The sequence below is a fragment of the Ruditapes philippinarum genome, unplaced genomic scaffold (genome assembly GCF_026571515.1).
Source record: "Ruditapes philippinarum isolate M1 unplaced genomic scaffold, ASM2657151v2 ctg393_1_1_1_1, whole genome shotgun sequence".
Taxonomy (NCBI): domain Eukaryota; kingdom Metazoa; phylum Mollusca; class Bivalvia; order Venerida; family Veneridae; genus Ruditapes; species Ruditapes philippinarum.
Genome location: NW_026854713.1, coordinates 199135 through 222783, shown reverse-complemented (window position 1 = coordinate 222783; position 23649 = coordinate 199135). Strand labels below are relative to the sequence as shown.

The 23649-nt window shown below is 29.9% G+C and overlaps 1 protein-coding gene across 3 annotated transcripts in view; it reads right to left on the bottom strand.

Annotated features, from left to right (window-relative positions):
* The window catches only part of LOC132740845 (serine/threonine-protein kinase ULK2-like), a 28150-nt gene extending 4603 nt beyond the window's left edge, over window positions 1-23547 (bottom strand). The window contains exons 1-18 of one of the 3 annotated variants that reach the window (XM_060728881.1): window positions 23157-23547; window positions 19808-19900; window positions 19194-19244; window positions 15073-15142; window positions 12470-12520; window positions 11907-11936; window positions 11671-11766; window positions 10954-11027; window positions 9458-9618; window positions 9106-9188; window positions 7748-7798; window positions 7010-7146; window positions 6511-6645; window positions 5414-5500; window positions 3060-3142; window positions 2563-2821; window positions 2030-2231; window positions 628-840 (exon numbers count right to left, since the gene is read on the bottom strand). In XM_060728881.1, the coding sequence (XP_060584864.1) occupies window positions 628-840; window positions 2030-2231; window positions 2563-2821; window positions 3060-3142; window positions 5414-5500; window positions 6511-6645; window positions 7010-7146; window positions 7748-7798; window positions 9106-9188; window positions 9458-9618; window positions 10954-11027; window positions 11671-11766; window positions 11907-11936; window positions 12470-12520; window positions 15073-15142; window positions 19194-19244; window positions 19808-19900; window positions 23157-23249 (1969 nt within the window). In that variant the 5' untranslated portion in view covers window positions 23250-23547. Of the gene's footprint in view, window positions 1-627; window positions 841-2029; window positions 2232-2562; window positions 2822-3059; window positions 3143-5413; window positions 5501-6510; window positions 6646-7009; window positions 7147-7747; window positions 7799-9105; window positions 9189-9457; window positions 9619-10953; window positions 11028-11670; window positions 11797-11906; window positions 11937-12469; window positions 12521-15072; window positions 15143-19193; window positions 19245-19807; window positions 19901-23156 lie in introns of all 3 variants that reach the window. The other 2 variants (XM_060728880.1, XM_060728882.1) reach the window with 2 other exon arrangements.
* Between the last annotated feature and the right edge of the window lie 102 nt (window positions 23548-23649).

The window sequence follows — 23649 nt, the reverse complement described above, 5'->3', positions numbered from 1 at the left end:
TCTGTATATTGATATATCATATCACAAGTACTTCAACTGTATAAGATTGTACAAGAACACAATCATTATAACATCTTGTCATTATCACTGATGAAATATTGAGAATCTTAATACCACTGTTATCACATTAATCTGCAAGGATAGCTGTTCAATTCTGATACATTAATGAAACATTTCAGCCTCAAGCAAACTTTCTTAATAATTCACAAAGCTGAATATAAATAAATAATTCTGTTAATAATGATAATCAATAACTAAGACAACTGTTAACCTTTACCCCACTGCATATATATAATGGACTTGTCTAGCTTTAAATTTAGAAGTGTCCATTATTTAATTTGATGGATTTTCATACTTTTTAATATTACCCTGCTGAAACTAGAAATGATTATTCTTTGCCAACAGTATGGCGTAACCTGCCAGACTGCACATCTTTGCAGTCTAACCAGGCTCTATACTGTTTGCTGACCAAGCTTAACATTTTTTATCGAAAAACTTAATAATGGACAATATCAAAACCGAAAGCTAGAAAAGCCTGTTAAAGTAAAATAGCAAGCTGGAAGCTAGAAAAAGTTGTTTAAAATGTTCCTGAAATTTAGCAGGTAAATACTTAAATTTGAAACTTACAGTTTCCATTTAACTCCAATGCCTGGAGGTTTTCCGGTACAGTGTAGGGATGGTGGCGCTGGTAAGCTGCGTTACTGACCAGTCCAGGTCGCATCTCATTTATATTTGTAGGGAAGTGCAGGGTGGAAGGAACCTTCGTGGGGGAGTCCATTATTGTGGGTAGGGAACTGGGTCCTGTAAACTGAACTGGTGAAAGATGTGCCGGTACTGATCCTGTCCAAATTAAATAAAACCATGAGTAAATAAAATCGTGAGAAGTACAAAGCTGTGTGAATATCTTCAGGAGAGAATATATAAAATGGAAAAAAATTCTATGCAATAAACAATTTTCATGAAATTATTACCTTTTTTAGGAATATAATTATCAGTTTTAGCAGTAATGTCATAAGCTTTGCTAGAACTGGTATCACTTTTACAATTATCATCTGCTAAAAGATATACAAAATTATCTTTAACAGAAAAATAAATTTTTGTATTTCTTTTAACCCTACGCACTATGATAATTTTTTGTCAATAATGTAATATGCTCTAGTCTGAATAGGTTTCCAATAATTATATAACAAAACAAGTATTTATTTCCTCGATTTCAATATCATACTAATATACATAATATAATTATAAACGCAGCCAACACTATTAATTCTCCCCACTTTAAACCACTAACATCGCCCATCAATAACTGACACATGCTCTTTCAAATTTAACTATTGATGTAGTTTTCCACATTATTTATCTATATCGAGACAAGATTTTGACATTGGATAAAAGGCATAGATGAAAGCTTTGTATGAAGAATATAGAGAAACCTTTTTATATACAAGCAACAACTATATTCAATGGCCGCAATTCTTTAATCTTTAAGTCCTGCTTTAAATAAAATATTACTATCTCCGAGTCAGCCTGTAAAGGTATGATATACATGAACTGTTGATGTAAATCAATGTCTTCTCTGAACTATGACATTGTGTAATTTTCTATGACCTTTGCTAAAGATATAGTGATCTCCAACCACTAATCCAAAGAGTGAGATAAACTCAACTAAAGTGTCACCAATTTTTTTTATGTTTCAATATCATTAAATGAGTCAATGATTTATTAAATTACGATTTGAAATTAAAAATAAGAACATTTTTCAATACAGTTGCTATAGGTTACCCCTTCTTAACAATAGTTTGTCAGGGAATTTAACAACTGATCTAAAATCCTTTATGCAAAATCTAATTCGTCAATCATCATTCTACCTCTCATACTTATATCAAAAGAAAATGGCTGTTCTTCTTGTTAAAGGGGGAAAATATTGTCAAAACCTAAGATCTATTTACACCCAACTTTTATAAGATTTTTTTATCAAAGTTGACCTTTACAAATTACGTGTGTACTTTGAAGTGTGAGCAATATTTACCTGATTTTTTCAGTGGGGATGGTGGAGTGGTACCATATTTGTTTGGTGAGTTAGAAATACTACTTCTCCTCCATGACCCCGGGGTGTTTGTATTTCCTGGTGGAGTACCTATACTGAACTGCACCGGTGGGGAAATGTCCGTTATATTTGGTTTAAGTTCTGAACCTTGTATTGATAACCCAGACTCCTTCTTCTCCACTATCTGTAATTTCAAACATTAATTAATTCATTTTTAGTATTTATTTCATGATTTATGTAAATTACCTGTGTCATCAGTATCATGCCAAGCCACTTTCAACAACTGAGTAGTCTTGATCAGATTCTATAATGTTGGCTGTCCAATTCAAGTATTTTGATATTGAAATTCCTAACACTTTTAATTGACCGTTGTAAATTCAAAAATGGATAAGTTTGTCAGTCTAAGGGTTAATTCATATTTTTAATTCACATAAAATACAGCACTTTATTCTGTTTTTGTTATCTGTAAAGTTTTTATATTTGATACAACATTAGTTATAAGGAAATCTACATACCGTCTTCAGTGGGCTTCCACTTTCAAAGGTCTTATTTGAAACTTGTGGACTAAGAGGTGAGTTACTCTGCATTCGTTGATAGGCTGCCACTTGGCTGGGCACAGGGATTGGCTCTGATGATGGTGGTGTGCCACTTGGTGAGGCCACTTGTAGAGTGGATGGGCGGTTCACATTGAAACTCGGGTTTGAATCTTTCCTGTAGAGGGCAGCACCAGAGTTGGGTGTTACAGTAACAGTGTTGCTTTTATCTGTACCAATGCTGTATTGAAAAGACAAAATGATCAAAGTAAAAATATGTACATTATAAAACAACCAAAATCTAAAATCACTTACATTAAGTGTCTGGAGATACAATCTGTCAGAAAAGACCAATTTCTGCCCCCTGGCTAGACTTAATAATTATACTGCATTATTGGCCATATTGCATGCCTTTGTAACTATGTTGTATGTAAAATAATTTCAATAGGAAAAAAACATTTTAAAATCATAACACTCACCCATCTTCAGTTGACATTTTGATAGCCTTGCCATCCGCATCTGAATGCTCGGGGCTCAAGCCTTCAGGGACCATCACAAAGTCCTGCCATAAAGAAAAAACCAATATTTTGAAAATTTGTTATAAAATCAATAATTTAACATGCGTTGAATGCTGACTAACATTCGGAAAATGACAAGTCAGCAAATTTGAGCTAGCCTGTTCCATCTTAGACACCGCTCCTTATAATGTAATACTGCAGCAGATTTTCTACAGCGAAATACTAAATAATCAAATTCCTACATATTTCACAACAACACTTTTCCATCATTTTCAGGAAGGATTCAACCACTATCTTATTGTATAACTTCGATTGAAATCAGTAAAAAATTTAAATGTTACTAAAAATAATTTATGCAAATTAGTGCTCATGAATATTTAAAATGAATAAATTAACATCCTAGGAGACAGACACATTAAGATGACAATAGCACTGGAAACCTACACTAATGCTTGATTCTATAATACTTTCATTTTGATGACGCAAGCAAAATGTCCATTTTGGACAAATTACCAGAATAATACATCCCATCCTTGTTTAAACGTCATTTCTCATTCAAATCCCCATATTTCCTCCATCATTTTCATTTACAGTTGATTTTGTTTTTCTGTATAAAATTTCCGCATACATTTTCACATTTACACAAGTAAACCTTATAAAGATCTAACTTTGTTTAGAGAAAAAAATTAATTAAATCAAACATCCGACAATTCTGTTATTCCCCTGTATCTCATGGAAAATCTCCTTAAAAAGTATAAAAAGTCACTAATTTAATACTGTTATCTTTTTACTTCTATCTCTGCAATGTCTTTTAGTGAAATACCTAAGAATAACAAGTCAGTCATAAATGTTCATTCCATTCTTGTTTTACATCCAACAGTATTGTGCAATCGTTATTTAGCAACATGCGCAGATCCAAACTCATTTACATAATTCCAATGGTAACTTTTCATATATGAATCCAATATTTTAATATCCAGTCTTTCTGGTTTTTAATTTTTTTTTAAATCATTCACCTATTTTGTCCATTTAACATAAATAATAATTTCCTATCTTAATATATAATATGACCATTCAAAATTATCAAATATCAATCCATTTCTTAAATAAACTTTTCCATCATTGGCTGTATTGGTATATATGCATGCATGTTTCTACACTATTGACAAACATATCAAAATCTGTAGACGCAGAAAACTGCATATTGGGTAAAAAAGTGAAAAATCTGCAGCACCCAGACTAGTGAGTCATCCGTCGGTTACATTATTCCGTACACAACGTGATATCATTGTTGCCGATATAATTCAGTCTCAAGTAGATATTGATCACTATACAGCAGAACAATTAAGAGAACAAATTCATCTCAATACCATTTCCATATTATTGATAAATTGCAATATATTTTCTTGTTGGCCTCTTATGTAATAAATTTACGATTTAACAAATTTACCAGTAAGTCTGATTTTTATGGTATAATAGAAATAATATTTGTTGTAACCCTCCTTTATATATTACAACAGCTTTTGGTGACTGTCCTCACCCTTCCAATCCATCCCTGTATCATCATAACCTTACATCTTACACCCCACAAAATCATCTCCAGAAACAAAGTTATATCAGCCTATATTCCTTAAGACAATTCCATACACTCCCACAAAAAACAACAACAACAACAATAAACTGATCTTCCCCCGGAACACAATAAAATCCCTATATAAGGAAATTACTAACGACCTTCCCCCCACCCATTCTTTTTAAAAACATCCCATCCAACCCAAAAAATCAGCTACACTTTTCCCTGTCTGTAAACAATGCCCTGTCCTTTTCTTGTAGTTTCTTTTTGTCAAAATTCTGAACTTAAATTACAAAGTAAATTTACCATCATATCAATTATAAGCTTAATAAATTAACTGGAATGCATGTATACAAGATATAGTTTCCTAAGAAAGATAATTGCGATTTAATTATCATGATATTTTAAACATATCTAGCACAGTGTAAAACTAGGAAATAAGGAATTCATGCAAAAATTAAATTATTCATAAACCTCATGCATAAATAAATCAAGGAAGTTTGGGAAGGGTTGTTACAAAAAAAAGTTCAATTTGTGTGAGGGTCGTTAAACAAGTTTGTAAAGAATAAAATAAGAAGGAAGGTTATAATAAACTACAAAAAATATCTACTTTGAAGAATTAAAATCATTTAAATAATAAATCGGGTATTGGAATGTATATAAGAAATTCTTTAAAAAAAAAATTCCCTCGTTAAGGATGATTTTTTTCTCCAAATCACTCTGGGTTATTTAAAATGTCTACCTTTGATTTACTACATAAAAGCTTTCTTTCCAAAACTGACGGCATATCAATTTTCCAAACATGCACAAACTTTTTCCTGAGATAATTCTGTAAGAAAATATCTACAAACTTTAAATAATGCCCATCATTGTCATGAGTAGGTAACAGTGATCATGCAAGAATATGTAAGTTACTAGTAAATCTGTTGGCACCATGTCTAAGCTGTGACTTTGTATTAACATAATTTATATGCATAATGTAAAATTTCTGGCCTATTTTCAAGACATTTTCTGACACTCAGTGAACATCAATCTATTTTTAGAGACAGATTCTACATTTACATTGTCATGTGATACACCAACTTCCAAAATTATTCACTGTGATCCAAAATTTTCTTCTTGAAAATGAATCCTGACGGAAAAAAAATACAAGTCGAAAACCAATTACTTACTCAACTATTTGTTGCTGATGTACTTAATTAATTTCTTTAATCAAAATAACAGATTAATTCCGATTGTTCTGGCTTCAAGAATTTTCATCTAAGATTGAATGTGGAGAACAATTCTTAGTTTTGAATGAAGAGAAATTCTGTGTTCCAAGTAAAGGGGGAGACAAATATTATGTCTTTTTTCTTTGGTATAAAACATTGGGGGAATGAACGTGCATCACCACTACATTTGATGGGCATTTTACCAGCCAGCTGTATTGACCTTTAAAAGTCAATACTGTGACATTGACCTTCAACCAAAATTCGAGACTATTATGGCAAGCAGTTTGAGCAACAGCTGCATTCTTTTCATTACAAGAAAAAATAAATACATATTTACAACACAAATGCATGACAAATTACAAAACACAGTTTTATACACAGTTGATACAGACTAAAAGCTTTTTCAAAGGGAAAATACCTCCAAATACCCATACAAGATATATATAGTTGAATAGTTTATATAAGAAAGTAATATACAGCCTTAAATACCCTCAATGCATTTCACTAAAGAAAATGCAGCATTCCCCATAAAAAATTAAAGCACTTTAAACTGAACACTTCAATGAGGTTAATGGTTACATGGAGGCATGTCCCTTTAACTTAAATTTCAAAAAATAAATTTGTTTACCTCTGTTGGTGTACTACACCGGGAACCAGTTTCAGTTTCTTTTGCAATCTTGAGGAAACCAGCAACCTCACGAGGGGAACCAGTGATGTGAACAGGTGGTTCCTGCATTCTTTCAGACTTCATTGGACTTTTTGACTAAAACAGAAAATAAGATACATTCAATAAAATTTTCATATTTTTTCAATATACAAAAAAGAATTAATAATTTTCATGTCTAACCTGATTACAAGAGTACAGCTACATGGGTGTAAAGTTTAATGAAGATAATTAAGTTATATATTGATATGGTACAATTATTTTTCACCATTAAAATTTCGCAGTGACTCTGAATTGTTTAAATTTTTTATAAAACATTTTCTAAAAATACTGAAGTGCTGAAAAAAATTTTTTTGAGGCACTTTTGACATAAAGTCAGAAATATATGAGAATATCTTTAGCATAAAGAAATATTTATTCTTGCCAACAGTAAATTGTTGTATTATACACTAACTACACATACCTTTTGTACATGTACTGGAGGAGGTGAGGGGGAATATTCCATTTTACCAGAAAGCGGAGACGCAGAATTGGCCTTAAGGGAAGCTGGACTGTCTGAAGAGAAACTCGGACTTCTGCCTGGTACAGGCACTGGGGATGCTGAAATTACACAAAAAAATATACCAATTACAACAATCATATATTTATCATATAAAAGCACAACATCTGACAGAACTGGTAGAATTGTCATATCCAAGAAATTGGTAAAATTGTGATATCAAAGAAATAATGTATAATAAAATCGGCTATTTTCTGGTCATATTTTGTGAGATCAAGTTGAAAAGCAAGTAAATTGACAAAAATAGAAAAATATATTTTTAATCTGGATTTATCCCTTGGAATTGATCAGATAGAATAAAATGATGTAAATACAAGAAACGCTTTTCAGAGCAATATTGATTTTCAGAATGTTTAGTTTAAAAAAATTAAGACGGTCACATGATCTGATCAGTTGCCAAATACAGTCAAACTCTGTGTAAATGGTCAGTTGAGGAAACCAGACTAAAAAGTCTGTATAATTCTTGTCACTACTATGTGCAAATTAGGTCTCATGAGTAAAATAAAACTGCCAAGATTTGAATTTATATTTATATATGTATGTCAGGGACTGTACATCAACGGTTTAGTAATGTTTTGATGCAAAGTATCAACATTCTTGGCATCCTAACATACAGCCATTATTGAAAAATAATATACTTACATGATGCAGCGGGTGATAATGGTCGCACAAATGGATGGATAAAAAAGTCCTCTGAAAAAGTAAATACATATAGTTGTACATAAATGACTGTTACTCATTATAAATGACATAAAAATATCTATTAAATGAAAGCAAAGAATTACATAAATCTATTGCTGAATGATCTAAGGTCTAACTTTCCAATTTCAAAATGCAGGTCTTTATTTCCAATGTCAGACTGGTTTAAATTTCTAATATCAGACTGGTCTAAAGTTCTTATTTTACACAAGTTAAAATTTCTAATTTCAAATTGGTCTAAATTTCCAATACATGTATAAGGCTGGACTAAATTTCTAATTTTACACTGGTCTTTAATTCCATTTTCAGACTGGTCTAAATTTCTAATTTTACACTGGTCTTTTTCTAATTTTACACTGGTCTTTAATTCCATTTTCAGACTGGACTAAATTTCTAATTTTACACTCGTCTTTAATTCCATTTTCAGACTGGACTAAATTTCTAATTTTACACTCGTCTTTAATTCCATTTTCAGACTGGACTAAATTTCTAATTTTACACTGGTCTTTAATTCCATTTTCAGACTGGTCTAAATTTCTAATTTTACACTGGTCTTTAATTCCATTTTCAGACTGGACTAAATTTCTAATTTAACACTGGTCTTTAATTCCATTTTCAGACTGGACTAAATTTCTAATTTTACACTGGTCTTTAATTCCATTTTCAGACTGGACTAAATTTCTAATTTTACACTGGTCTTTAATTCCATTTTCAGACTGGTCTAAATTTCTAATTTTACACTGGTCTTTAATTCCATTTTCAGACTGGACTAAATTTCTAATTTTACACTGGTCTTTAATTCCATTTTCAGACTGGACTAAATTTCTAATTTTACACTGGTCTTTAATTCCATTTTCAGACTGGTCTAAATTTCTAATTTTACACTGGTCTTTAATTCCATTTTCAGACTGGACTAAATTTCTAATTTTACACTGGTCTTTAATTCCATTTTCAGACTGGACTAAATTTCTAATTTTACACTGGTCTTTAATTCCATTTTCAGACTGGACTAAATTTCTAATTTTACACTGGTCTTTAATTCCATTTTCAGACTGGACTAAATTTCTAATTTTACACTGGTCTTTAATTCCATTTTCAGACTGGTCTAAATTTCTAATTTTACACTGGTCTTTAATTCCATTTTCAGACTGGTCTAAATTTCTATTTTACTCTGGTTTAAATTTCCTTTTTTTGGACTGGCCTTAAAGCTTTATTTCAATTAAAAATGACAACAAGCTGGTATAAGATTATTATGATAAATGAATAAGAAAATTGATTGCATCATGAAATAAAAAGCATACCAAATTCTATTCTATCCTTAGCATTACGCTTGAGAAGTTTCAGCAGCAGGTCTTTGAGCTCTGGGGACGTTCCTGAGGGAATGCTGAAAATGATAAAAATAGTTTTAGTGTAAATATTTCAACTTTAAACCAAATTATATCAATACCTAAAAGAAAGCCTTATCTTACAGTATAATACATGTACTATATCAAATATTAAACTGTGAACAAACATATTCTTCAAAGACTAACTTTAAAACTATTCCATTCTATTTAACAGCCCGACTTCACAGTGCAACACTCATTGTAACACTCATTTGAACTCATTAGATATTATTGAAGACCTACGTTATGTAAACAATCGAACACTTACTTAGGCCTAAGTTCTAGAGTTTTCTCATAGTATTGTTTCAGTTGTTGTGGGGTAGTGGCCTGGAATGGTGCCTTGCCTGTGAGACACTGGAATACTATAGTGCCTATACTCCACAAATCTGCCTTAGCATCATACTGTAGAGACATTATCACCTCAGGGGCCTGAAAATCACAACAGAAATTAGTTCAATATACTGACAATGATAAGAGGTTTGTTTGGCAACATAGGACCAAAACAAACAAATTCTAAATGTCACAAATATACATGCAATCAGCGCTTTTTTTTACATATAACTGAACCAAAGTGTTTCACCCACACTGACCCAGGGAGTAGTACAAAACCTCTCTCTATTCTTCCAAAAGTCAGGCTAACAATGTAAGCAATAGAGGAATCAACTGATATATTACATTTTAGAACAAATACAACTAGTATAATTGAAAAGAGAATGATTTGTACACAATACTTTTGAGACCAATTGTTTTTTAGCTTACCAATTCCAAGCAATTATTATCAATGAATTCACTGGAGTTTCTTTGCTTTTTTTACATTTTCTGTCACATGATTCAGAATATGTTACAAAATGTTATAGTTAAATTAGGAGTAAGTGGATTTAATTCAATTCTATCCAATATTACCAGCAGATAGAGTGACTTGTGTAAGCCACCAGTATATAGCCAGACCAGCCAGCATAAATACATAGTCAGATTTTATACTAATATCATCACCTTTAGTGCAGTAATGGGCTAACTCATATAATTTATTACGAGTTAACCCATTACTGCATTAAGGTATCAATATCTGCTTACTTTCAGATTGTCTTTTTAATATCAAAACCCACACACATTAATAAATGATAGTTCTATTCATTGTATGCAAAGCAGGAAAGTTTATGCGGCAAATATACCATAGTAAGAGGAAAATAAATGAAATACAAATGCTATATTAGTATACAAAATGTTGTAATTAATCATAATTGATTTACATTAATAATATTCCATCATTACCCCACCGTGTACCAAAAATAACTTAATTTGCATAAATATGTCTCTTAATTCTACGTTTTATGCATTCCAAGCCATATTACATGTACAATGTATATATAAATCGTAAATAAATGAATGAGCAATACACCAAGAATTTTAATACTAAAGTATATACTGTCACAAAATTTCTATTGGTGGATTCAATAAGTTTTGTACAGTTTTTCTTGTAAATATACCCCACCCTAAATATCTTTAAGGACTTTTTCCATCTTTTATTCTGGACAAAACCAATTAGGGTAAATTTCGTAAAATACACTGATTGAATAGCCAACAAGTCGAACCATGATCAGATAACATTGGAAATCCGCATGTCAGCTGATTTTGGTCTGCACTGGTTGCATGAGTAAAATTATTTGCAGGAAGGATAAGGTGTTTACACAAAGTTATTCTTGTGTTAGAATAACTATGTATATAAAACATAAATACATGATTTAAACACATAAAGTAACATACCATATACATGGGTGATCCACACAAAGTAGCTGCCATAACTCCATCTTGCAGGAATCTCGCAAACCCAAAATCAGCTGAAATAAGAATATAGTAGTGAGTACTTAAATGCTAAAAAAGCTAGACATCTAAATCTGGAAAATCTGCAAAAAGTGATAAAAAACGACTAAGTAATAAAATTATGATTTTACTTTTTAATTTCATTTCATGTTATTTCAGGGCAGACATACTTTAAATGGGCTTAAAAATCAACAAATATTTTAAAATGTTCACTATTCTAACCAGAATTCCAATAGTCTGTTTTACTTAACTTAATCTTGAATTTTTCTCTAGTAACATAATGGTCGCAGTATGCCTAGAGCCAGGAGTCAAGGTCATAAATAAATTTTCAAAGGTCAATTTAAATTCTGAGATTTGATTGATTAGAAACTGCAATAGAATGTATACTAACCAATGGAAATCCTGAGATTTGAGACATAACTCAGATAAAAGTTTTATAACCTCTATGCCTATAGTAACCATGCAGTCCTACAGTCTGATTAATATAAGTATTTCATGATGTAATCCATTATTCATATTATAAAAACATACCAATGAAATCAAATAATAAGATTAATCTGAAATTTTTAAACCGTTCGAACTACCTGAAGTGTCTGGTATACATTTTAAAGAAAAAGGAATATTAAAACAAAACAATTTCTCATTATCTAGAAAACGTACCTATTTTCAGGTTAATTTCAGAAGCTGGTGGATTTTTTGAACCAGGGGGGAAGCACAATAAGATGTTCTGTGGTTTCATATCACGATGAACAATACCTTTACCATTTAATGCTCTCATGGCACCGGCTGAAAATATATATCATTATATAACATTATACATCAATACCTTTACCATTTAATGCTGTCATAGCACCCGCTGAAAATATATATCATTATATAACATTATACATCAATACCTTTACCATTTAATGCTCTCATAGCACCCGCTGAAAATATATATCATTATATAACATTATACATCAATACCTTTACCATTTAATGCTGTCATAGCACCCGCTGAAAATATATATCATTATATGACATTATATATTGTACATGTAATATCTCAGTCAGTTTCATATCTGTCATCAAGAATTGAAATGAAAAATATAATTGATATCAGGTGCTAGCAGTCTGGCATAATATCTATTTCTATCTATTTATTATGTTGTATTAAAGTCAAAACAATACTGTAAAAGTCATATGGCGTCTTAAAAGGACAAACAATTAATTTTCTTTTATTGTAACAGCCTCCCACATACTTATTTACAATTACTTGGAAAGTTTCTAAAGGCTGTCCATGGGGAACCAATAAGGTTTAATTTATTGATAGACACTTGAAAGAAGTTGATGAAAGTTGTAATATATTTGATTACAAGACTCAGAAAATATACATTGTGGTGTTAAGTAATTAACTGAAATTTGATCACACATAGTTTATATTATACTGGTCTTGAAGGACTGGGAATATTAAGCTTACCTATCTGTCGTAGGAAGTTTGAGATTGTATCCTCACTGAGTGTACCTTTAGCTGTAATTTATAAAAGTATAACATCACTATATGTCTTTAACATAAGGAGACAAACATACTAAAAGATCACCTAATACCTAAGGTGATAAGTTCAGTACAGTTTCCAGAGATAGGTCAGTATTGGGGTATTATGAGAATACACACTTCAGATTTGCAAAAGTCCTTTACAAAGAATTATGCAATTTTTTATATTTTAGGCATCAACTGGTTAACACCCTTTATTTCTATCTTATTTTTTTGGTTGGGTTAAATGTTGCACCTTTACAGTAGAGGTCATATGGCAATTTTCCTGATTTACTGGTGGAGTAAGACCTCAAGTGCTTTAGTGCTTTATTTCAGGCATGAAGAAGCACCATATAAGTACCAATGTTTCATAAGCTAGCTTTATAGTTTCCTCACATACAAAAATCCCTGGCAGGATTCAAAACCAAAGCACTGAGGAGCAAATGGTTTGAACTTGAAGTCAACAACCTTAACCACTTGGCCAGACGCACTCGTAACACTGTTTATTTATCCCATTATAGATATGAGAGGGTTTCTATCATCCCCCTCATGTATTACATGTTTTATAAACATCATTCAGTCATATATCAAAATATAATATATATATTCAATCAATTTTTGTGAAGCATTATGCCATTCCGCAACAATGTGTTAAGAGAGAGAGAATATGTTTGTCAATCTGTCTCCCCCACTAATTTATTTGATCTATATAATATACATAAGTACATACATATTTGTGGCATTACAAATTTAGTAAAAACACTTGTTACATAATTGCTGCTTATAATTGTACCAATATCATTTTAAGCGGCTATTAACTCAAACAATGGCAGTAAGGTTAAATTATACTTCACATCAAAACATTACATTTTTGCTTTTTTTTCAAGTACAGTTAATAATTCATTGGTTATATTTATCAGTAAGCCAGGGCTAGACTATTTGTTGGAATATGGTCAATTCAATAAAGATAAAACAATTAATTCTGACAAATCTATATCCAACTGTATTCTGACAAATATAATCTCACTTTTAAATCTGACAAATTTGTTATCAACAATGTCAATTCTCAGAATTTTTTTTCATTGTCAATTTCTTTCATCCTAATTTTTTTCTCACATAAGTACTTCAATCAAATCTTGTTATCAAATTTTCTATTTTCTTTGAGAAAAGGTCCCAATATGTTGATGTAAATACATTTCCTCTAAACTTCCTGTGACCTATTTACTACCTCTATCAATTAATACTTCCCAATAATTATTAATTCTCATGAATCAGTATCTTATACTTCATATTTCCTTGTATTCATACCCTTAAAATGTTTATCCCCAGTGTCATAATTGTCAAATTCCTCATACAGTATCTATGTTTGATCATTTAATTAATGTCACCTTTCAACCTTTTAATTTGCATGATTGACATGTTCTAATTTTATCTCAAAATGTTTAAATTGAGTCAGGTTATAAATAAAATGACAAGAGAATCTCATTAAATAACTTGTCAATAAAATGTTACAAATTACTGTAAACACCAGTTGCCTATGGTGGAAAATACGGTCAAAGTTAACCAAGTAAAACTGACAAGGTATCTATTTGTAACCTACTTTATGACCAATGAAAATACCAGAAAAATCATGTTCATGTATTTATTTTCAGACAGTGTTTATTTCAGGCTAAACAATTTCTTATCATATTTTATTATGCTCTTACTCAATAACAATATGGTATTTAGACTTATTTTGAAAAATAAATCAGGGGGAAAAAATTTGGTTTTATTGGGTTTAAAAAATAAAATATGTAAATAAACATTAACTGAAGATAAGCCTTTTATTCACATTGGATTTCTAAATGCTGAAGGTTTTATCATAGAGCATCTTTCCTAAAGCAGCATTTCCACATTTTGAATATATAAATTTTCTTTTGGGAAAAATAATAAAAGGAGACTTTATTTTGTATAGATATCATTATGTGTTCAAATTATGTCAAACTCAAATTGCATGATTTAAGTACCGTACAACTTTATCTATGTAACTATCTACTGGCACAGTCTGTATCAAAATGCCCTACATAAAAAACAAACATATTTTTATATTTCAACTTATTCTATTGACACAGGTCACATGACATGATGTTGTCATATCTGTTTGTTTGTCAGTCTGTCTCTGCAAACATCTTTATCATTGGACTTAATAACCCTTAATACTTGAATACTATTATCTGGACACACCCTTTGTTTCAATTTACCTGATTTGTTTCAATATGACATTTGTTGTGTATATGTTGTGTAATGTAAACTGTTCAAAGATTATAATTATGTTGTGTTGGGAAACCTAGTGTGTAACCTTTGTTCAATAAAGGCACTACTTGCTTACTTACTTCCTTTAATGTTTAGAAATATGAACACCTTAATAACATAAGAATACAATTCTGGAAATTTTTATGCAATATTTGTTAATCATTAACAATTTTTGGGACAAAGGCATTTGTGTTTTTTGTTGAAATAGTAGGAAATAATAAAATCTCATTTATGGTTCATTGTAATATAATATTTACCTTGTAAATAATCAGCCAAATCACCTCCATTACAATATTCCATGACAAGATATACATGATTGGTCGTTTCCTGTAAATATAATGATTGCATATAAATAATTAATATAACAAATAAAAAGTAATATATAATACAGACAAACTTGTGTTAACGACCACCTCTGAATAAAGATAACCATGTGAATAAAGGCCACTCTGAGACAACCATTAATTGATAGATTTGATTATAAAAACCAAATTAACCTCTATATAAAGACCACCTCTAAATAAAGATCATCATGTGAATAAAGACCACTCTGAGACAACCATTAATTGATAGATTTGATTAACATAAAGAACAAAGTTAACCTCCAAATAAAGACCACTTGTTTATAAAGGACATGTTTAGCTTCTCCTTTTGGATGGCCTTTGTGAACAGGTTTGACTGTATGGATTAAATGATATCTAAAACAACAAAATAAATGATAATCACATTAATTACACTATCTCTAAAACAAAGAAATGAGAATTGTAATATCTGTGCACCATTTAAACAGGCTGTTGGGTATAGATTTGAACAACCTACGTCCCGTAACTCAGTAATTCCTACATAAGGTCTTCAGACTAAAATATTTGATTGACCTCTAACTTTTGAATGAGAAACAGAAATAAATTGAATGACCTATGCTTACCAATATAGAGTCAGGTCAGCCTAGAAATAACAGTACGTTATTTTAGGCTGGCTCAGTATCCTACAATGTGCTGTTATTTCTAGACAAGACATGACTTTTACATAAATCAGCCTATTTAAAGAATAAAGGAAGTGAATCGGCTAAGTGAAAGGGTAAAACATAATCACAGTTACGAGAAAAAAATCAAAATATTATACATATGTCTTTCATAACTGTATAATTCCTTAAGGCAATTTGAAATTTTGTCTTGTGTCTGTTTATTTGTACATAAACAATCTTTTTCATCATCACCCCTTTGTAATTTTACCCACAGGCAATTAGCAGTGATTATCTAAAACCATCACATCAATGTAGGGGGGTTGTTTTGTCAATATTGCAAATGATGTGCCATATTTGGTGTAAACACAATGACCACCAAATCAATAAGACAATACTTTTGAAACAGGAATCAATATGTTGCCATGACGATATCTTATCAGAATTACTGATATTAACAATTTTGTTATTAACATCATATAATAGACTAATAAAAGCATTACATATTGAATTGTTCAAACTGTCATATTTAAACAAGTGCCATAACTTATCATGTGTTAATGTATCTACCAGTAGTTTAATATACAATCATGCATATAATAAGAATCATACATGTATATTTTTATTTGATTACTTTTGTGAAGAAAAACACTGCAGAATGGTGAATAATAGCTAGCTATGTGTCTGTAAGCAATTTATTTCGGTTAAACCTGCAACCATTTATATTAAAATATAATTTGCATTATTTCAAATCAAAACCAAATTTTAAAGTTGTCCCCCAACAATTACTTTTTCATATTATAAGCTTACATATATATTTTTTTAATTTATAACTATTTATAACTATGATTATGTTTACATTACTTTCTAACCATGACTTCATAGCTATACTTAAACTAAATATATTTTTGTTTGGTTGAATTTAAATTTTGACAAAGCATGTATTCATTTCTATAATTCAAAAACCTATTACTATATCAGCATTATAAATAGCACAGTGTTAAACTTTCTTTTTACGTCTTGGCATATAAACCTACATTTATAAAGTCATGAACCAACATAACCTATTTTCTCTAGATTCTTTCATAACAAAAAATAACATACAACAAGGTAATGCAGGTCATATGCATAAATATAATATATTCATTCTATATGACTGTATCTATTTTTTGAAAACAAGAGAAATAATGTTGGTCTTGCCTTGTATATCATTAACATATATTTTCATGATCTATTGCAATAACTGTTGTGACATGTATCTGTTATCTGCCATTTCAGATACTGAGCAATAATCATTTGTTAAAATATAAATTTTGTTCATATAAATTATAAGATGGGCCAATATACTACAGAAATTTTTCAAGCCAGGTAATCCATCACAATTTATTTTAGAGTATTTAACCCTTAATTTGCTGGAACTGATAGTGATTTTAGCTAAATTGCCACCAGTAAAGAGCAAGCGCACCCTACAACCAGGTTTTTATTTATCATTGTATTTTGATATTCATCCTGTTGAAATCCCTTACACTTTGAATGGAATATTCCAAATTAAAAGCAGGGCAAATCCATTACATCAATTCAGTAGGCTACTCTCAGAATCTTATATATAAAAGGGTAACAATAGCCATGTCAATTTAGACTAAGGTAATTGTATTATTATTTTTATTTATTTTAATTGATCAATGGAAATTACATAAATTAGCAAGGTGAAGGTTAAATCAATGTATGCTCAAATGCTGTTAAGTTGTATCTTCCTTAGATAATAAAAGATTAAAAGCTATTTAAGTACTGCTGCATTGTATATAACATATTTCTTACATAATCAAATTTCATATAATCCTCTTTTCTAATACATTTATCTGTAAGAGTGGTTTAAATTGTTTAACCATCTCATTAAGTCCCACCTGGACAACAGGTATGCATATTTAATATAACTGAATAGCCTTAAACCCACTCTTAACTTGTTTAACAATAAGATCAAAACTTAACAGTTTACTGTTATGCAACAACAAATCAGTAAAAGATTAGCATCTTTACCTGTCGCAAAAGTTTATTGTATGAAAATGTTTCAAAAAAGATATCATGTACCGCACTCATGGGCAACCACTGCTCTAACATGTATAAGACCTCGCCAAATCACATGTTGAGTACATGCAAACTTAAAGAAGAAAGTCCAGTACATAATTTAATAGGTCAAATAAATGTCACACTGCTTGTAAAGAATTATACCTAGTCAGCAGGATTTTTTTGTTTGAATACTTTAGAAAAATGTTATATTATTATATTACTATTCTTATCATTCAACATACTTTTAACAGAGAGTAAAAAGGGTTTTGAGTACAGAATGACAATTTTATAAAAGTAGCACAAATTTAACACCTGTCACCAGTCCAGTCTGACCGACTACCTTAAATAAATGCTAGAGCTGACCTTACATACAGTATATGTTTATATAAGTCAAGACTTTAAAGTCAATATGACACATGCAAATAGGCCATTCAAATCTTAAATTCTTATAAGTCAAACAAAACAAACAAGAAACAAAATAACAAGACAGTACAAAATTATTATGTTCCCGTAAGATATTTTTAAGACGCAAAAGAAATTAACCTTTTCAATAAATAGTACAAAGGCACTAAACCTTCTTTTTGCGATGTTACAAATGTTTGTTTACGTTCCTAGGTGTGTTATTATTGACTCTTATCTTGTGTTACAACTGGGTTTAAATAAACATTGAGTATATAAATAATAAACAATAACATTTAGTCCTGACGTCAAGCTTTCTCCTATTATTAAAACAAAGAACAACGATCTATAAATAGAACAGGTAAATAATGTATGCCAAACATGATGTATATAAATATAGAATGAAAAATAAATATGTCGGTCACACAGGTATTTTATATACATTGTAGGAGTTACGTGCATAGCAAAGGTCAAATTTCTACTTAAAGACCAATCATGACCGACATTTGAACGGATGATGTGGGTTTTTTTTTTTATGTAGGAATAATGCTGACAGTAATTTCCCTATAAAACATAACAACAAAGGGAATGATGGCTAGTTGTATGTTCAAGCTTTTGATGTTGAAGCTTATAAAAAATGCATGAACCAAATTACTAAGCTTAACATCACATTTTATCTGCAGAAAATTTCAATAATGAAACTTACAACATAACATACATTTTCTGGTGATGAAATTACATGACAGAAGTTGAAAATTGTTGTCAATAATCATAAAAAAAAATATTATTTTGTTAAGTTTTTTTTTTGCACCTTTTTTAAGTTATGACTATTACTGTTACCATATTTAGTCATGACACTACTTCATTTCACTTTTTTTTTTTTTTATCAATTATGTAATATTGTAGCCTCACTCTAGCCTACATTTTTGCAAAAGTTTTAAACAAACTTACTTTACATTCCATAAGCTGTACAACATTTTCATGATGGAGTCCCGATAATTCCTGCAGAGAAAAAAACCCAAAAACAAACAGTTATCAGTTTTCAACAGACAAATGATTATGTATTTGGTCTAATTCATATATTTTCAAAAAAATGAAAATAAATACAATATTCTTAGACAATATATTAAAAAAAATTTTGGAATAGGTACCAAAAAGACCTTATATAATAGAAACATTTATTTTCAAAATTAAATCAAAGTACTTAAGTCAAAGGAAATTTGCTAAAATTTCTTGATCCACGTTTTACTGCTGTACTTGGGAACATGACTTTATTCTCAGTAGACAAACACTTTTATGCATTTGAAATAATTACAACAAACATTTCAGTATTTACACCAAGAGATGCCCACAAATTTGTCTTTTAACATTTCTATGAAATGGAATTAGAGAAATAGATTAATTTATGCATATTTTTAATTTTTGACTAACTTTAAAGCTAGGCATAAAAGTACATAATTATATTGTTAGATATACACAGATGTTGTACTTTTTAGAAGGACAACTAATATCCCCTTCAAAACCCAAACAGTTACAGGTCTTCTTTAAAAAAAAATTGATTTTACCTTCAATATTTTTATTTCTTTGCTGAGCAGGTTCTGTGATTTTGCGATATTCTTCTTAGTAATACTTTTGATAGCAACAGTTTTCTCTGGGTACTGAAATAATAAAAACAAGCAATAATAATAACAATTATAATGAAAAATGCTATTACCACATTATTTAAATGTGAAAAACAGATTATGTAGCTCAGTAGCTGAAGATCGAAACAGTACTAATAGATTATATATACATGTACAAAGTTTACAGTAAGTAAATTTAGTAAGTTCACATCCTATGTTATGAAGTCTATACAATTTCATGTGTACACAAGCACCAAGTGCTACTTCCAATTACAAAATAACAAAAGTTAATAGTACTATGAGCAGTAAGTTACTACTACTTCAACTCATAAAAGACAAAACATATTTATTTTCATGCCACTAGATTGATGTCAGAAAGTTTGTGATGAATCTAAAATACATAATCATCATAGAAACATTCTTTACTGTTTGTTTAATATATTATATACTTTTCATTTTCAGGCTTGTTTTTTTTTTAATATTTAAATTGGTATGTACACAGTGTATGTACATGCACTAAGATCTTTTGCATTGCTGCAGGGTGTCCGTTTGACCCTTGAAATGACTCTGACCCTTCAAATTTCCAAAAGGCCTGATTTGACCCTGACAGGATTTTAACTGGAGAGTCAAATTTTGTTAAAATCATGGGGATTTGGCCTTGTAGTCTGTAAATTTGTAGTCTGTAAACCTAGTCAAAATGACCCTCAGGATTTCATTGCTAGTGAACACCCTATCAGTAAATAATAATAAATAAATAATATTAAGCTTAAAAATAATCAGGATGAGTTTGATTTCTTCCTTTAAATCAAATACATAAATATTTATTATGAATTTAATCATTTCATATTGAAAACAACAGATGTTGTGTCATGTGATATAATATATGCAAATCAATTTTAACAAGTCACTTTTTCAACGCATTTTAAGATATATATCTATAGATAAACAAAGGTTAACCGCATTTCTTACCACAGATTCGTAATACAATTTAGCTATTTATACATATATTAACAATAATACTAAAGTCACATGACTTTATGTGTAAATAGAAACAGCTGTTTTTTCTTGTTCAACCAAGTGTAACATTGGCGCTAAAATTTATATAATAATATTTGAACAAAGGAAAATAAATGCAATATTGCATCAGCCAAGAAATACACCATGATATTATACTTGTTTAAAATAATTTTCAATTAAAATTGGCTAGCCAATGTAGTACAGTAGTTAATTTATGGGACAATGACACAATGTAATGAAGTAAAACATTTATATATGGACATACATTATTATCTGACCTATATCTAAATGAGGACATTATGTTGAATGACCTACAAATTGATTACAAATTTCTTTATTAATTTATTACCTTACAAAAAGTCATACATTTGTTTTTTTCTTAAAAGTTTTAAATGGTTTATTATGTATTGATAAATTCAATTGAATTTGCATCCCCTATAGCTAATGTTACACTTAAATATTTTAATTTGGTATGGAATAAAAATTCTCTGTCTGATCTTAATACCCTTATTAATCTGACAAATTTCAAAAATGCACTAGTCATTATCATAGCTTTTCGGGATATCAAGATAAAAACTATCCTTAGTTAAGTAACATTAACAATATTTAAAGCAACACATTTACCATGTATGTGCTGGCTAACCTGGCTTTATTATTTTATTTGTGGCAAAGGCTATCACTGTTAGTTCTGGCGGGGTAAAGATAAAGTTCCAGGTAAAACTTTATAAACAGATTAAACAGAATAAATACTGCAAAAGAAAACTATGTTTAATAAATTCATAATGAGTCAGACTGAGAAGTACCTTAAGCTCATTATTTAATCTACATATACAACTGTCTGAAGTTTAGAATCTCTTCTATTTATAAATGCAACCTTACAATTGTACCATAATTAATTTAAGTATTTTCTTTAACAGAAGAAAACCCATATAAATGCAGTCAATCAGAAACTGATAATAACTTTTTGTAACTAAGCTGTATCATTTATGAATCTGTATAGAAAAATGCATGTAACAACAACAACAATTACTTTTATTAATATCAGATTACAAACATGTAATAACATGACTCATTTTTATTTTCTATTGAAATATGGGTAAATAGATGGGGACAGATATATACATAGTTAATAAGTAAGTAACATGTCTATCAATTTAACACAATATTTATTAAAACTTTGTAGAGCTTGTTAACTTCATTATTCATAATTTAAATAGGCACATTGGGAGAATTGGGGTCAGCACGGGTAAAGCATGGTGAGAAAACAAAATGTTAGGAGAACTGGATCACGTGGAAAGCATGAACAAGTAAGGTATTTCATTGACTAGTGAATATGTTGGGAGAATTATACCACAAGAAAAACATAGTGGAAAACGTAAGTCATTGACAGGAAGATTTAAAAAAAGTAACAATGGATATTATATACTACATGGTATTTAAGTGCTAGGGAAAATAAGTTAACATTACGAAATATAGACTATACATATGACTTCTATGCTCTCAGAAAGGTATACATATATGTAAACCATTGTTCAAGTCATAGTTGCATCAGACAGAAAGGTGTGATCAATAGTACCATCTGGTAATTGTAACTTGTAAACTTACTAAATATTATGTAAGAATGAAAGAGTGGACATAAGAAAACATCTATATGAAAAGCCTGACAAAAATTATTTTCTCACTGAACCACTTTATAATAATTATAATAATGAGTGTTAAGGTAAATTTCATTAACCCAAAACAAAAGACTAAATAAAATTAGCAGAAGACTGAATATATATATATATATATACACCCAGGTGCACATTTTAACTACATGGTTGATCACTGACAGGAACAAATATAGTTTTAAGTATACTGATAAATCACTTTCTGTCCTAATAATTAAAATGTTCATTGCATTAAAATAATTAAATCAAATGAAGTTCATTAAATTATAAAAGCAATTCATAAAAATTGATGTCATATATCTACTACACATGACTTCAAATCAATTACTTGTTGCAGGGTCATTCAAATATACCTCTGTTGTTTTTTCATACTCAAATTATAGTCCTGATGATTTGCATCTGATCTATTAAAATCACTGATTATCGGAAATTAAAAACAATAATGGATATTAATGACATGTTGAATATAAAATATGCCATCTGCAATTTATCAAAACCACCAAACATGGACAGATGCCCAATTAATAATGTAAGCCAATTGTAAAACATGTTCTACATATATGGAAAATTTTTCTTTTGTTAAATATTGTTTCTGAAATTGATACCTTTCTGAGTCGACCCTTGAACACAACAGCAAAGGCTCCATGCCCTATCAGATCCTTCTTGCTGTATTCATAGTCACCAACCACCTCCATCATTTCCGTTGATCAAAACGTACAGCTTAACAAAGATGTAGTATTTCTTTTGTGGCTACAGAATGTAGGACAAAATGCCAAATTGGAATCACCTTCCATTCTTTAAAACAATGCTACTTCTTGAAAATATTCCATTTTCTAAAGTGACTTTTAACTCATCAACATGTGTATTAGTAAAAATAGAAATCACATAAAGTCTTTTTTCTACATTTACGTCATTTAGAACTGCATAATTTATTCTTACTAATCAATACAACTTCACATCTGATTATGTTTTGGTTATGGGCAAAGTACTCATTACATAAGTTCACCTGTCAAAGCGAATAAAGTAATTCCATTATTGATAATGCAAAATTGAGATAATGCTGTGTCACTATTTTCACTATTCTTATAATTTATCACA